The following is a 16538-nucleotide window of genomic DNA, read 5'->3' on the forward strand; positions in this document are numbered from 1 at the left end:
AACTGTTTTTACTCTGCAGGTTCAATTAATAAGTGCAGTGGTCTATTACATTACATTACGGGCCTCAGGCCATTCAATATCCTAATAAGGGAACATATAAGCTCAGTAGACACTGCCAAAAGACTACAGCTTTTGATAGGCAGGTATAAACAAAACTAACAGGCTTCAAGGAGGAAGCCAGTGACATTTGGCATTCGGTTCAGACAAATGATCTTACTCTATTCAAACCTGTAAATACTGCGCAAATTTCTCACTTCAGATGTTAGGCCTGAAGCCTTAATGGGACTTTAATGTCAGCAAACAGATCTATGCAAATAGCGCAAGCGATTTTATACCCTCATTCTAGATCCCCCCTTTCTGTAACAAAAAGCACACAGTTTAGATTAGACATTCTCATATCTGAACTATTATGAGAGTAAAGTTTGGAAACCTACATCTGCGTAAATTATGGTCTGAAATAATATCTCCCATCAGGCTTGGACGTTGTATACATCCTGTGGTATTTTGCTTTGTAGTCTAGGCCTTGTGACTGAAAACAATTTGACACTGCCTTATGACCGGCTGCTAGCAGTCCTTGACTGCAAATGGAAGATTTATCGTAAAACATCCAAAACAGCCTTGCAGACTGGGCCCCAGGGGGAAAAAAAAGTAAGAGATTGGCCTGTTCCATATACTAAACCCTAATCCTGGGGAAAAAAAGGGGGGGGGGGGGGGAGGGGGAAAAGGGGGAGGCAGGGAGGAAATATGTCTACAGGTTTAAGCTTTAAAACAGGCTTATATCCTCCTACATTTGCATATGAAATAAAACCACTTTGGAACATTCACTGAAACAGGTCTTTGGATAATAATGATAGTATTTGTCAAATGCTTATTTTGTGCCAAGCACTGAACTAAGGGCTGGGGTAGATACATGATAATTAGGTCATATATAGTTCTGGAGGGAGAACAGGGACTGAATCTCCATTTTGCAGATGAAGAAACTGAGGCCCAGAGAAGTTGGCTGACTTACCCAGGGTCACAGAGCTGGCGAGTAACAGAAGCAGGATTAGAACCCAGGTCCCCTGAAAACCAGGCCAGGGCTCTTTCCACTAAACCAAGCTGCTTCTCGTTAAAACCCACAGGTCATTTGCTGAAACATCTTTTCTAAATGCATTCCAATGAATCCTTGGGGGGGGTTTTAGGCTCTACTCACAGGGTAGTATTCAATCCATGAAGAGCTGCAGGATCCCTTCAGACAGAACGCTGACCTGTTCTGAAGATCATCCAGTCAAGAGTTGCAGCCCTAATTCATATTTATACCTAGGATGGGTGTATGTCTGTCTATAGCTATAAAGGCAGTCAACAAAACCAAGTTGACTGCACTCTGACACAGAAGTATATTTGTTTAAAAACAGAGAATAAAAGGCCACTCCATGCCCCCTTTCCTGAGTTTGAGAGTGCAGTTTCAATTACCAAACACGGTAGAAAAAGAAAAACAAGAAAACACAAAAAAACAGTGCTTTCAACTTATCGGTTACTAAGAAAAGGTTTATTAGAGAGCAGGGTTCTCATCACATGCCCCATTTTCACTTTTGGGGATCAGTTCAGTAATGACAGACATTTACCTAGAGCAAAGGGGACTGAAGCTGGGCCACTAGAAGGGAGAAAGAGCTGCCTGATCAATTGTCAGATCAGTGAAATAGCTGTGACTGCTTTAACTATGGATGCCTGTGCCCACCTCACTGATTTACTGCTTCTGCTGTATTTGCCCATGACTGCCTTCCTACTGCATGTTAGTTTGGGGTGTGTGTGCGTGTGTGTGTGTGTGTGTGTGTACACACACACACACACACACACACACTCCCCCCAGTGCATACCACAAAGTTTTCACAGGTGTAATTAACTTCAAGAGCTGTGCATAATGTGGATATTTTGTCAGCTCTATAAGGGCAAAAGTTGAACAAATTCCTCTGATTACTCAAAAAGTAATTTCTCCACCAGTATACCCCAAAATGGGACACAGCTACTTGGCCGAATGGAGATGACGCATTAAGTTCTTTTCAAAGAAGATACGCTATCAAATGGCAAAATCTTGCACAGCATATGATTAGTCCCCACATCTTTCACCTCATTGTAAATGTCCTAAAAGAGAGTCTTTTGTCAGCGGCCCAAATCTCTAGTATGTTGGCCTGAACCCCATTCTGAAGGCAGATTGTGCTTTGAAGTGATTCATTTTGAGATTTTCAGATACTTCTGCATTGTCACAATACTGAAGTTCTACACACAACTCCTAGTGGGGACCATATCGCTACAAATGGGGATTAAAACTGTGAGCCCCACGTGGGACAACCTTGATTACCTTGTATTTCCCCCTGACCCCCCGCACTTAGAACAGTGCATGGCACACAGCAAGTGCTTAACAAATACCAACATTATTATTATTTTTATTATTACTACTACTACTACTACTACTACTACAAGTGACCCTAATCAGGGCTGGCCATTAGCCATTGGAAAACGTTTTCATAACTAAGGCAGGCTTGTTTCCCCCAACCTCCTCTCAACCCTCTCCCATTTACACCCATCTTCAAATTAATGAGGAAAGAGCCCAAATGTGCCTCTGTGAAGTGAAAGCCTCAACTTCTGACCAGAGACCTTCTTTACACTAAAACAAGAAATTCAAGCTTGTCATTTTCCAGGTTTACTTTACCTTGCACTAAACAGAAGCCATTTAAGTAGGATCTGAAAAGAACAAAAGTTAACATGGACTAAGCAGCAGCGTGGCTTAATGGAAAGAGCACAGAGTTTTCTGACTGCCAGGCCTGATTCCAATCCTAGCTCTGTCACCTGCCTGCTGTGACACCTTAGGCAAGTCATTTAACTTCTCACTGCCTTAGTTTCCTCAGCTGTAAAATGGAGATTAAATCCTACTCCCTCCTATCTACACTGTGAGCCTCACATGGGACAGAGTCTCTCTCTGTCTAGAATCTACACCAGTTTTTAGTACAATGCTTGGCACATAGTAAGCACTTAAATAAGCTCACCCTCTAGACTGTAAATTTGTTGTGGGCATGGAATCTGTCTACCAACTCTGTATACTGTACTCTCCCAAGAGCTTAGTACTGTGCTCTGCACATAGTAAGTGCTCAATAAGTGCTATTTGAGTGCTTATGTGCAGAATACAATAGACAATAATGATAATTATAGAATCACTATTATGACCAGCTTTGAACTAGCACTCATTTCTGGATTAGCAATTAATCTGGAACTGAACAATCAATGGTATTTGAGCACCTACTATGCACAGAGCCCTGTACTGAGTACAATATGCTGAAATCTACGCCCAAACTGGAAAAATGGGTTTAAAATGCCCGATTACTAACAATGATATTGCAGAGGAGAATGAATTAAGTAGTGAAAAGAGAAATGGAGGGCATTCAGAAAAGCAAACTGTGAAATCCCATGCCTTTTAAGGACAGAAGTGCCTTGAGGATCACTGTGTACAATTATGCTGGTTAACACCACAGGACTATTAAACTTTTCACATTCTATCATCAACAAAGGGACTAATTTAAGGATAGTTTCTCCTCTCTGACATGGAAAACAATATTAATTGAAAAGGATGATGTGACAACTGAAAACCAGCCTTATACCTGATTAAAGGCACACATGAGAGAAAATAAAAATTTCTGGTCCAGCTTTAGACTAAATCTTCCAGTGAAAACAAAGAAGTGTTTCACTGTGAAGCTTAGTTTCTCTGAAAAGGTATAGGCTTTGTTTTCCAATATACCAAATGAATATTCACCCCACGCTCAGCCTCTTGACACTTATGGACATATCTTCAAAGTACATATTATAAATTTTTATTTATATTAATATCAATCTCCCCCTTTAGACTGGAAGCTCGATATATGGAGGGAACGCGGCTACCAACTCTATTGTACTGTAGTCTCCCAAGCACTTAGTACAGTGTTCCGCACACAAGTGCTCAATAATTACCACTGGTTGATGGACTGAATATTACTATTATTACTATTAATTATAGTATTTGTTAAGCAGTTACTTTGTGGTAAGTACTGTGCTACCCACCAGATAAACGGATTGAACACAGTTCACACCCAACATAGGGCGGAGTCTAAGGAAATGAGAGTTGAGGAACACCTTGAGAGCATTACCCACGTATCATCTGCCACTGCCAGAAGAGCCTTTTCCCATGTGGCAGGCTTGATTAAATCTATGCGAACGTATTGAAAAAAAAAAACAGGACGTAACATATGAGCCAGATCCAATATTTTGAAACCGTAAAAGTTAGGATTTGTTCAGAGTTCACACTCCCTTAGAGGAACAAATCATCTCAGGGCAAAGCCAGCAAATCACTTCTTTTATCAATTAAAAAACACATCTTGTACCAAAATAAAATTCAACCCACTGAAAGTGGATCATCTCCTATAAACCAAATGAAGGGGGTGGGAGGGGGCAGGAAGGTTTAGGAAGAGAGTATCACATATTGGGGAGGAAAGGGGAGTGGGGGGGTATGGAGGATGAGAAGATGATGCACTTCTGGGCAATCTGTAAACAGAGGGTGCAGTTATCACAAGAAAAGAATCCTTCCTTCCCTAGGTGAGGGAGACTTCTGCTCTGGATTTAAGACAATTTGCATCTACTTAGAGGCAGCATAAGACACGCCATTAGGTTTATAGGAAAGATTCGGGAGGTGTTTACAGCAGGATGTTCAGTGATAAAATACTTACTGCTGGTGTCATTACTGTAATCCCAAGCCTCCACAAGCAAAGTGTAGGATCTCTGTAAAACAGACAAGGAATACTTTAGTAATTCAAATGGGACGAGCTCCCTAAACCTTCTTAAAACAACCAAATGTCCCCTATAAGAATAAATCAAATCTGAAAAAAGCATTCAATGGTTTATACTGTGCCTAAATTTAAACTACACTACAGATTTTACTCAAGACAAACTCTTATAACCCCTTAAGCTACCTTATCCAGTCTGATTTAACGAGGACCTTTCACCTTCATGGGCTCATCGCTGTCATCACTAATGCATCTCATGGACTTAAGCCAGGAAGTGTCACCTCTGACACTTGAAATACTTTCCCAAACATGCTGAACGCCAGTATAGAAGACAGCACACAAATCATTTATTCCACATAAACAAAATACAAAACAAAAAACACGGAACAAAAAAAAAAAAAGCAAAACGAAAAAACTCCCAACGTACTGGAAAATGTAAGGGGCATGACTAAGATTACCCTCCTTACTGAAATTGGGCTAGGGAAATCTCTAGAGAGCTCCCCCCCCAACCCGGGTCCTTTTCAGCACCCCTTTGAAAGCTTTGTCTGTTCTAGACCATCACTGCTCCCACAAGTATCAGGTAACTGGAGGAAAGAACTGATGAATCTCGGAGCAGTGGAGGGAGGGGAGGGAGGAAAAGAGAGACTTTGTAAAATAACGTTTGAGAGCTGGCCATGGGTAAGGGGGAGAGCTGGAGGGGAGGGGAAAGGAGGGAAAAGCAATTAAACACCTACGGGCAACATTCAGAGACCAGGTTATCTGCCATGGAGATCTAACATTCCAGTAATAATCATAAGCATCCACCAATTAAACACACTCCCTCAAACTGGAGAAGTGCCAGCTATTATATTGAAATCACCTTTCATTTTCAGTCTCGACCTCCCGCTAAATCCCCCCAACCATTAGCAAATGTCCACTGTTTTTCGTCTGGTCAAACTTCTGCTTGTAATTCGAGGATGAGGTCAGAGTCCCCAAACTCCAGGCTTAAGCAAATTCTCTTCTGTCTTGGTACGATGTTGGTTGGGGGCGGGGAAGGCAGAAAGACAAGAAATTTACAAGTTCATCATACATATACTTGTTTTGCCACTGTTAGATATCAATCCCCCTTCTAGACTGTGAGCCCGCTGTTGGGTAGGGACCATCTCTGTATGTTGTGAACTAGTACTTCCCAAGCGCTTAGTACAGTGCTCTGCACACAGTAAGTGCTCAATAAATACGATTGAATGAATGAATGAATCCATTTGTAAGGGGTGGCATACAGAGATTAAATATTATGTTACCAGAAACAGTGGTTAGAAAGAAAAGTAAACACCTGCAAGGTGTAGGCATAACGCTTGCTCCAAAAGTCAATGCAAACTTAATTTCTCACGACTTGACACAGCATGTAGTCTCTGAATGAAGATCTATTTTACGATCGACCCAGTCTTGGAAAATGGCCTAAATATGTTTCATATTCAAAGCAGAGTCGGATTCCATTTCGTTCACTGATAACTGTGGGAAAATGCTTAGGAAAGTAAGCAAATCTGGGCAAGTTCGGACAGACGCCCAGCCTCCTTTGCAGCGGCTATCAGTCACGACTCATTGTTGTTGTTGTTGTTAATATTTTATTAGAGAAAGTTACACCTTATTTAAAGCCTCTTAAATTTCCTGGAATTTCCTATAAATTATAGGACTCTTCCCTTGGATAGTATCAACTAGATTTCAATGCTTCTACTGTTGAATCGAGGGAATGTCTTTTAAGTAAAAAGGTAGCAAGCACATCACTGACTGTAATTAGGCATGTCATTTGCTGGCAGTGTTTACACTTGTGTCCTTTACCTTCACTTCAACAATAATGTTGTAATTAATCCTTCAATTAAATACACTGATACCAAGAATTTTGACAGACTTGTGCAAGCCCTAATAACATAATGCCTAGGAACAGCACCAAAGGGAGTCAGGCAATATCAACATGCTTCTATTAATGCTCAAAGATGCTTCCTTTCATTCTTGTCTGTTTGGAAGACCATGTTGTCTACTAAATGCATCAAACAAAACAAAAACCCTGATAAAGTTCTTAGGTTGTTTACTAACAGAGCCCCTCCCTGAGGGAAAGTGAATGCCAAAATCCTGAATCTACTAGCATCTATACAGACCCTTCTGATCAATTTTCAAGAACTGGCAACTTCACATTTTCTTTCATTAATTAATCTACACGTAAATGATGAATCAAAAAAGAAAAAAAAACTTCACCCGAGCAAGGTGGTTCGTCATCAGGAGGATATCCAATAATTCTATTAAACCTCATACTTGACAGCTCTCACATACTTAGACTATGAGCCCCATGTCGGGCAGGAACTGTGTCCAACTTGATTAACTTGTATCTACCCCAGTGAACCTCGGTATCTGCCCCAACACTGCCATTTAGGATTATGGTTAGAGGATAAAGTTGAAAAAAATCTCTTCTTCCAAAGTCCACTGGCTACCCTTGCATAAATTAATCTCTGAATAACCTATGCTTTAAGTGTTCTCACCCTCCCCCATCAACCTCACACTACAGATCACCAATTAAGATATTTTAGGAATGAATGCTAGCACTGAGGAAGTTTAATTTTTCCCAGGCCCACCGCTGACCTCTGCACATCTCTGAATACACATCCAGACACAAAAATTCCAAATCACACACCTTATTCCATCAAAGCAAGGCCCTGGACACAAATCAGCAATCAACTATGGTAAAGTCACACCCAATTAGACACTGTAAATCCAGTCTTGACCAGGAGTCAGATTTGAGGGAGAAAAGAGCTGACTTGAAAGGGGACATCAAACCTTAACTGTTTAATACTCCAACTCTAATCAAGAAATCTACAAGTACTCTGTCCACACAAAATTTCATAACTGAGCCATGAAAATAGGGACACAACTTAGGCAGAATTATAAGCAATACACCACTATGACATTAGCCACTAAGAGTTTTGAAAGCCATACAGAGTAAAGAATTTATTAATGAGGCTACTTTAAGAAAAAGTGGGACAGCTGATGTAATCAATGCCAAGACTAACAAGAGAAAGTCCTCAAGGCCTGCTCTGACCTTCCTCAAGTGTGCTGTTGGTGCTTAATAGCCACCACCACCTCTGCTCTCAAGCTTATTTCCCTCTTCATCTGAAAAAAAAAAATCAATAAAAGGATAATGGTGCTGTATGACCTTTTCCAGATTATCCAGTAACAGCACCCTAAAGGCAGAGCTAGGGTGGTTAGCTGTGAACAAATCCACAAAGCTAATATGAATGATTATTGTGAGAAAACGCCTAAATTCAAGGAGTAAACAGGTGAGCAGGCAGCATGGCATAGTGGAAAGTGTACAGGCATGGGAGTCAGAGGGCCTGGGTTCTAATCCCCAGCTCCACTGCCTGCCTGAGTGAACTTGGGCAAGTCACATTTCTGTGCCTGTTTCCTCATCTGTAAAATGGGGACTAAATACCTTAGGCTCTGAACTCCAAGTAGGGCAGGGACTGTCTGATCTGATTATCCTGTATCCACCTCAGCACTTAGTATCGTGCTTAGAACATGGTAAGCTTTAACAACCACTATTATTATTATTATTTATTATACAACACTAGTGGACAACCAGCTGAAGGGAATTGGTGACAAGCGACCATGAAGCTGCTAAGTGCCATGTTTTGACAGTCTGGTGTAGAAGTCCAAGGTGGAACAGAAGAAGAGTTTCCAAGAATGGAAACCCAGCATTTTGCTTGAGGGTAAGTGGCTGATTTCTACAGTAATCTTCCCAAGGCAAACTGAAAGTTTCACCATGTAAAACTGCACTTGGTCCTCCGAAGCCTTTCCATCATACCCAATGCCATACCTTCACGGTTATGTAATCACTTCCTGCAGCACACATCCCAATTTTTCTCCACTATGTGCCACTATTTGGCACCGTGAGAGCTAATGCTCTTCTGCATGTCAACGTGCAAAGTTACACTTTCTTTGGCACTGCTGAGTGGCAAACACTTCATTGCCACATTAAGAAGGGGATGTAAAAACAAATGTAATTGTATTAGCAGCTGTCAGGAACATTTTCGTCTCAAGAGCACTAGCCAAACCAGAAACTAAAGTCAAGAACTCTTCTGTGCTTCAGCTGTCCCTCTCTTACCAATGATGAAGGACACAAAAGTTCCGCTATTCCAAACTATGTATAAGCAGCATCCAATAAACTAGGCAGAACTCTGATCTGGCAAGCCTGTTGGAATAACAAGCATCCTGTGAATACATAATGTGCTGGAGTTACCATTGTGTGCACTAAGTCCTCGGTCTGTCTGGGAGCCGAGCTCTGCTGAGTCTACTGCTGCTTCCTGTTGCTTGTCCTGTATTAGCATTATTTTTGGATAGGCCCCATTATGTTCTGTAATCCTCACTGCAGTCAGTATGGCCACACTATTGTTCTTGGTTAATATTAGCAGTCACTGTTTCTGTCTGGGTGGCCAGACTACAATGTTTTCTATCACCAAACTAGCATGCATTAACCTAACAATGCTTTTGGGTGGGGGGGGGGGGGGGGGGGAGGGAAAAAAATAATCTTAACCATACAGCATCCCAATTTTATTGGAACTTAGTTTCTGGAAGTGATTTCAGCTGTGGGGTGCATGACTGTTCAATAATGCTGTACCTGGCTACAAGGTAATTTTTCTCATAGAAACTCCCACTTCTCACCAGAGAGGCTGAGGCCCAAATGCCAATGTCCAGTCTTAAAATCCTCACAAAAAGATGATTACCGACTGCTTGTCATTACTCCTACCTGTGTAAAGCCATCCCACTGATAATTAAATGCGCCAGTTACAAAAGGGTGGCAAGGTTAATAGAGAGAATAGCTAGTAGCCAGCCAAGCACAACAGTCAGGTTCACACGGAGCAAGCCTGAACAAGAGGCCTTAAAATGCATGAGAACTGGGTTGAGCTGGTAAAGGGCTCTGAATGTTTGACTATTTACAAACCTCTTCAACCACTTCTAACTACATTTTTGTATTTCATCTAAATACCCTACACTAGTAATGGTTGTAATTTATCCTGTGAAAACATGGACCATGAGATCCTTGCTGTTAAAATGGAAATAAGCAACATGACTACATTTTTTGTCTCAAAGCACCTTTGAGACAGTAGAAGCAGTGTGGCTCAATGGTAAGAGCACGGGCTTGGGAGTCAGAGGTCATGGGTTCTAATCCCAGCTCGGCCACGTGTCTGCTGTGTGACCTTGGGCAAATCACTTGACTTCTCTGAGCCTCAGTTACCTCATCTGTAAAATGGGGATTAAGACTGTGAGCCCCCGGTGGGACAACCTGATCACCTTGTATCGCCCCCAGCGCTTAGAACAGTGTTTTGCACATAAGCACTTAAACACCATCATTACTATTATCTTTGCCTTCAACTAGAAGGCCAAGGAACATTACTTCTGACTACATGGCCTTCTTATCATTCGCTACTTAAGACAAGGGGCAAGGTTAGAATTTGCACAACTTCAAATTCAGATGCATCCTAACAGCCTTCCCAACATCTGAACCGGTAAGAGAAACTTGGGGTTAAGAATGACTAGAAAGAGCAGACATGGGTAGCATTTTGTCATAATTCCATTTACACATGTTTTCTTATTCCAGATTCACCATTTAAAATGGCAATAACTTCAACCTGCCATCATTTGCAAATAATTTTTCTAAAGTCCATTCATAAAGTACCTTGAGAAAAACATCTTTATTAGAAGCTTTGGCTGCCTCTAAAGGTATTAGTACCCTTTGGTTTGACAGTGTTCCTTAAAATGGGCTCTTCTAAAGAACCTGGGAAGTTCTGATATCAGAATGTCAGTTTATTCCCTTGACTGAAGTTGGGAAGGGAAATGCAAGACTCAGCTCATTTAAAAAAAAAAAAAGCCAAATTTCCATGTGTTTAGAGAAAAGGATTTAGAAGAATGCAGCACATCCATCAGCTTTTGAATGGAAGCCCCTTTTTTAATCCGTTAGGAAAGCGGAAAGGCATCTGAACAAGTGTTATGGGAAATAGTGATATTACTGCCCATACGTAGCATGCCAATTAAGTGGTAATAAAATGGGTTTAGATTTGAAGAATGATCCAGTTCTTAATGGCTGGAAGGATAAGGTAGGACTGACTGGGGTATCAAATTGAGACATTACTCTTAATTCCTGTAAAAAGTTTGACTTAGTTACTAATACATTCCAGAAGATCATTTAGCACAGGCAACTTCACTTTGAATAATGGCTTATATCAAACAACTGCACTACAGACAAAGAAGAAGAGGAAGTGATTTAGCAAGATGAGAAATAACATAACACATTCCAATGTTCATATACTGAGTCCAGTTAAAGTTGTACCCGCCTAACATTAGGATTTTGATACATTCACAGGCTTTCTCTATTTTCTCCTCAAATTCATAACATTTATATATTTTAAATTGTTTAAGGAAATGTTAAAATTTACTACTCTGAAAACGATAATCAACATATATGGGACTGTAGTGTCTAGGTAGTATTTTTCAGGAGGTTAGAGTCTATACACACAATCAAGCAAAAAGATAAGCAGTTTAGGAACTGTCATTTCGAAATAAATCACTAAAATGAAACCACACCTCCAAAACCAGCTTTGAACCCTAGCTAGTGGATGCTTATTAAAAATGAATTAGAATAATTACCACTACCAATGCCAGCCTTAAAAGCTTCTTTTACATCTCCAGAAACACCAGTAAGCTGATCAAGACAGCCAGTTTAGTTGAAGCCTTCTTGGCCCCAAGGTGGATGGGAAAGGGAATCAGGGAAGGACAAGAAGTGCAAGAAAATTTTCTTTAAAATTCAACATAAAAGCAGTTTAGCTCTGTCTGCAATTAGGGCTACATTAAAAATGAATGCAGGGACCACGGTTTAATTCTTCAGAACAAGCCATTAGAAATGGGCTCTATGCATATGAGACTGCCAACTTTGACCTGCTCCACGCTCATGGGCTGACTGACCCAAACATCACTCTCAAGAGACAGCTACATAAATAAAGATACAGCCAAACTTTACCCTGAATAAGTCATTTTCTTCAATCTTGTCTCTATCTTTTCCCCTTACGCCAATAAAATGGATGTGGATTCTCTATCATGCATATAAATAGCTTTGCTAAATCATTCCCATTAGATTTTAGTGGACATGTACTGTATTAAATGAAAGTACGTCAGCGTGTATGCTGTCAGTCCGTACTCCAAAAGGTATATATATGCCAAGTCCAGGCAAGGTGTTTTTGGCAGATTGCATTTGGCTAGATTTTTTGCTAGCTTATTTAAATTTAAGAGTATTTTTACACTGCAAGTAACCTGCATTGACTTAGAGGATATGAAGGAGAAGTATCCAAATATCTGACTCACTATGTCACTTGTTAGAAATGCAATTAGTTTATTCTATTTCCTTCTGCTGCTTTTGCAGGTGCAAGTTTCTGGGTGCACTCCTTTCCTTGTGTTGGTCTGCTGCCCTGTTTCCTAGCAACTTATTCAAACCTCCAAATCACTTAAATGAATTTACAGCCCACCATCTCCACACCCATTACTCACCAGGGACATCAAAAATCTACAAAATGGTGAATTGTGTGACTTACTGGAGGAAAAAAAATTAAATGCTGCAACTTATGTCATCTACTTAAATGGTTAAGCCACCAAATGACCAGACACTACTTAGGTGCTCTCCAGTGTAACCCAGTGCCTGAAAGATTTAGACAAAATGGTAATGCCTTAAAGCCATCTGTAACAAGAGGCATATGGAAATAGTTTGGCATGGAGAAAAAAAGATGTCAAAAAAGTAGTCAAGGCAACAAGGCTTTTTCATGTTCCTAATTCTAAGGCAGGAATGTCAGAGCAAAGCCCTCACTCAAACAGAGGGCTAATAAGCACAGATGCACACGGAGATAGTACCATTCAATATTGCCAAGTTGCAATAGGTATCACATTTGGTTTCTGACCTATCAAGGTTTAAAGTGAGTCAACTTGAGAACAGCAAGTTTCAAAAATTAGCCTTAAAGAGGAAATGGATTTAGAGTTTAGCAAAAATTTAGGTCCGTTCTCCCAATTAATGGAGCAAGTGCTGTTAGATATTCCTGACATATGGACCACATTAGGGAGAATAAGTTAAAACACAGAATTCTGTCATTCATTCTATGCCTTGAATCTGAATAAAAAAAATCAAATTTTCTACTCTGAAGACAGACAGTCTAGATGAGACACTATGGAAGGGTCAGGAGAAGACATTTTAGTCCACCACTCATGATTTCTTATGCATTCCACCAAGTTTGGCGTCTCTAAGTTTTCAGTACAACCAATATCGCTAGTCTTCTCAGAGGAGACATCTAATCAGTTTCGCACCAGGCCTTTTAAAGCCAGTCCTCCCGGCTATCAAGTCCTTCCACCCTCCTCAAAAAGGTGTCCTCGACAAGGCATTCTTCTACCGAACTTGCCAAAAGGCCATGATCCTGTTAACGGAACTTAATGGCTCGTCTAAGAAATGAATTTAAAACCCGAAGAACCAAGACACGTAGGAGGAATCCACCCTTTCACAAAAGGTCAAATCCCACAATAATAGTTGGACTACCTTGGCAGGGCCGAAAATAAGAGATTTTTATAAACCTCTTTATCCCTCTGACGGTGTACTTGATAACAATGAAACACACACACACACACACGGGAATTTATGCTTCCACACACCCATTCCACTTGTTAGGTACATTCTGTAATGTCTCCTGAAAACATGGACTTTATTCCTATCTAATCCCTTTTTCCAGGGATCCCTTCCTCTTCTTCCCCTCCACCCTTGCTCCTGGTATTGGGGCGATCCCCGGCTGTGACACCCCGAAGGCTGCGGGTAGGAGGCAGCAGAGGCCACCTCCAGACCACACGGCTGCTGTCTGCACCAAGGCCGGGACTCAATCTCATCTCCCATTCTGGGAAGGGAAAGGGATTTGGGAAACTTGGAGGACGGGCCTAACAACCCAGGCCTCCCCATTGGTCCCCAAGAGTTTAACGTCCCGATAATTATCACTATTAATAAAAAAAAAGTCACCCACTTTCCCAACCTTGGAGAGAGGAGATTTTTTTTTAATCTTAAGGAATGGGATCCACGGACAACCTGTACCGGAGAGAGGGGGCAGAGGTCGCGGGTGGAAGCCTCCCAAAACTCTCGGTAATGCAAGTGGCTTAACTTGAAAGAAAAAGGAAAAGGAAAAGCGGGGGGAGGAGGAAGGGAGGGAGCAGCCGGGCAGGCTGTATCTCCTTTCCTCTGCTGACCCCTCCTACTCCCCCGGGGCCAGGCCACTTCCCCGGGCCCGGGCCGCGGCGGCGGGTCCGGGACCACATGGTCCCGGGCTCCACCTCCTGCCCTCCGCTCGGTCCTCAGCGGGGAGTTTGCAAACACAGCTGTTCGGAGGAGCCCGGGAACCGCTGCAAATGCAGCCGGTGGGCCACCGCCGAGAGGGAGGGGCGGGGGCCAAGGGTGGGAAAACTGGGAACACTTGGGCTGCTGACCTCCGGAGGGGGAACTGCTTCCCAGCTGCGGGGCGGCCGAAAAAAAACACAACCTCCCCGGGGTCACGGACACAAATCTCGGCCCCGCACGACTCTCCACGAAGGAAACGGTAGAGAGCCTCCCTTTGCAACACACACACACAGGCCCGCCCTTGAGACACACCCCACCCGCTCACGGGAAGCGGGATGATGCCAATTTGGATTGAGTTCACATGCGATAACTGCACTTTCCCTTCGCCCGTGCACCAGATTTAATTGGTTTAAAAAAAAAAATTCCCCATCCGAAACTGAACTCCCGACCTTTTTAATCCCAAGGGAGAGCCCTCATTCCAGACTCTAATGTGCATGACACTTTACAATCGGCCCGGTGCTTCCCTCCTGCATAATTGATGGAGGAGATTTTCTTCCCGGTCCCAGGTCACCGCAAACCACATACGCTTTCCGACATTGCATGGCCAGGAATGGCCTAACAAGCCGGCAATTGCTCTCCCCTTCCCCCCAAAACCTCCCCAATCCGCTGCCCCATTTTGCAGGGAAGTGGAGGTCTCACTATCCTCCTGGGGGTTTTGCGAGTCACTCCAAGTCCTCAAATTCCCCAGGGTGTATGTGTACACATACACACACACACACACACACACACACACACACTCTTCTTTAAACACCCCGCATTAGAAAAAAACGCGGAGGGCAAGTTGGAGCAAAGCTGGAACTCACCGGCCAGGCGAAACTGAAAGGGAGCACAATCCGGTATCTTTCGCTACTCCGGCTCAATTTCAAATTAAATGTATTCCCTCCGATGACAGGCGTAGATCCGGATCCGAAACTGCAAGAACCCCCGGCGGTCACCCGGGACTGGTACTCCTTCAAGCAAACTTTAAAGTAGGTGTCACATTCGTCTCTGGTGCATTTCCTATCCCCCGGATTTCGGGAGCCATCGCAGCAATTCCCGTTCTGCAATTCCCCATTCAGGTTTTGCATGGATAAGATCTCCAGTTCGAACTGTCCGGCGGCTAAATACACCTGTTAAGTCCCCCCCAAAAAGAGAGAGTACCGGAACAAAAGTTATCACCTGCTTTTCTTGAGAGAGAGAGATACACAAATAAAGGCGGCGACACTCCCCGAGGGATAGGCACCCAAGGCAAACTCGGTTAAGTTCATACTTTACTGCGGCCACTAACTTCCCGAAATGCGAAAGATGAAGAACCCAAAAGTCCTTAAAGAATGCACGAGCAATCTGACAACCGAGACGGCAAAAGGAAATGAAATTGAAGCAACAGTTTTCACCGAGGTAGAGGCGGAAAGGATTTTTGAGGCCGGGGTACGTTATCAAACCTAGGATTAATTGGAGAGCATGGCACCGGGAAAATAAAAATCAAAGCAATAAAAGGACGCGGGGCCACCAGCCCGGTTTGATTCGCTTGAGTCAAGGGCCATGCAGAAGAGGGGAAGGGAGATTCCTAAGAGGGGCGAAGCAAGCGGAGGGAAAAGAAAAGCCCGGGCAACAATCAGAGAAGTCCAAGGTGCGCGGAGTTATTGCCCCTCCCGGGGCAACGACTAACCAATCTACCTTTGAGAGAGGGAGAGCGGGAGAAATAGGGGGCTCGTATGGAAAAAGGAAACCCGCTGCGCGGTTGAAAAGAACAGAAGGGTGTAACGTACCTTTACCCGCAAGCATAATAAAGCAATGATCAGGCTCAAAGAGGACTCAATCCGGGTGCGTGTCCTTGGTAAAAGCATCGCCTTCCCGTAGCCTGCGCTGCCGGTCGGGGAGACACTGAAGGCTGCTGCTGCTGCCGCTGCGGTGGCCGCGTCCCGGCTCTGATATACTCCGCCGATTGGAGCATGCACGACTGGAAAACAACACCACTTTTCAAAAGGCTTTTCAACAGCGCCCGGGTCCTGAATGCAAAAGAGCCCAGCCTCCTTTTATTATTCTGATTTCTTCTTCTGCTCCCCTCCCTCCTCCTCCTTTTTTTTATTATTATTATTATTAGGATTATTCGCAGCCTTTTATTCCCTTTCAGATCGGCTGCGGGGGGGGGGGGGGGAGAAAAAAAAAAAGGAGGGGGAAGGAAGCAAAGGAGAAGAAGCGGCCGCCGCTCGGTCCCGGGGAGCACAATAGAGCGCGCGCGCGCGTCCCGCACCTCGTCCGCCCGCCCGCCCGCTCCCGCAGAGAAGGACCCGGAGAGCCCGTCTGGGAGTAGAGTGAGCGCTCGGCTACCTCTA

General features: G+C 43.2%; 1 protein-coding gene across 1 annotated transcript in view; it reads right to left on the bottom strand.

Annotated features, from left to right (window-relative positions):
* The window catches only part of JAG1 (jagged canonical Notch ligand 1), a 38279-nt gene extending 22150 nt beyond the window's left edge, over positions 1–16129 (bottom strand). Inside the window, exons 1-3 of the mRNA XM_038751507.1 lie at positions 15972–16129; positions 15027–15332; positions 4731–4782 (exon numbers count right to left, since the gene is read on the bottom strand). Coding sequence (XP_038607435.1) covers positions 4731–4782; positions 15027–15332; positions 15972–16049 — 436 coding nt within the window. The 5' untranslated portion in view covers positions 16050–16129. The remainder of the gene's footprint in view (positions 1–4730; positions 4783–15026; positions 15333–15971) is intronic.
* Between the last annotated feature and the right edge of the window lie 409 nt (positions 16130–16538).

The sequence above is a fragment of the Tachyglossus aculeatus genome, chromosome 9, assembly GCF_015852505.1.
Source record: "Tachyglossus aculeatus isolate mTacAcu1 chromosome 9, mTacAcu1.pri, whole genome shotgun sequence".
NCBI classification, from domain to species: domain Eukaryota; kingdom Metazoa; phylum Chordata; class Mammalia; order Monotremata; family Tachyglossidae; genus Tachyglossus; species Tachyglossus aculeatus.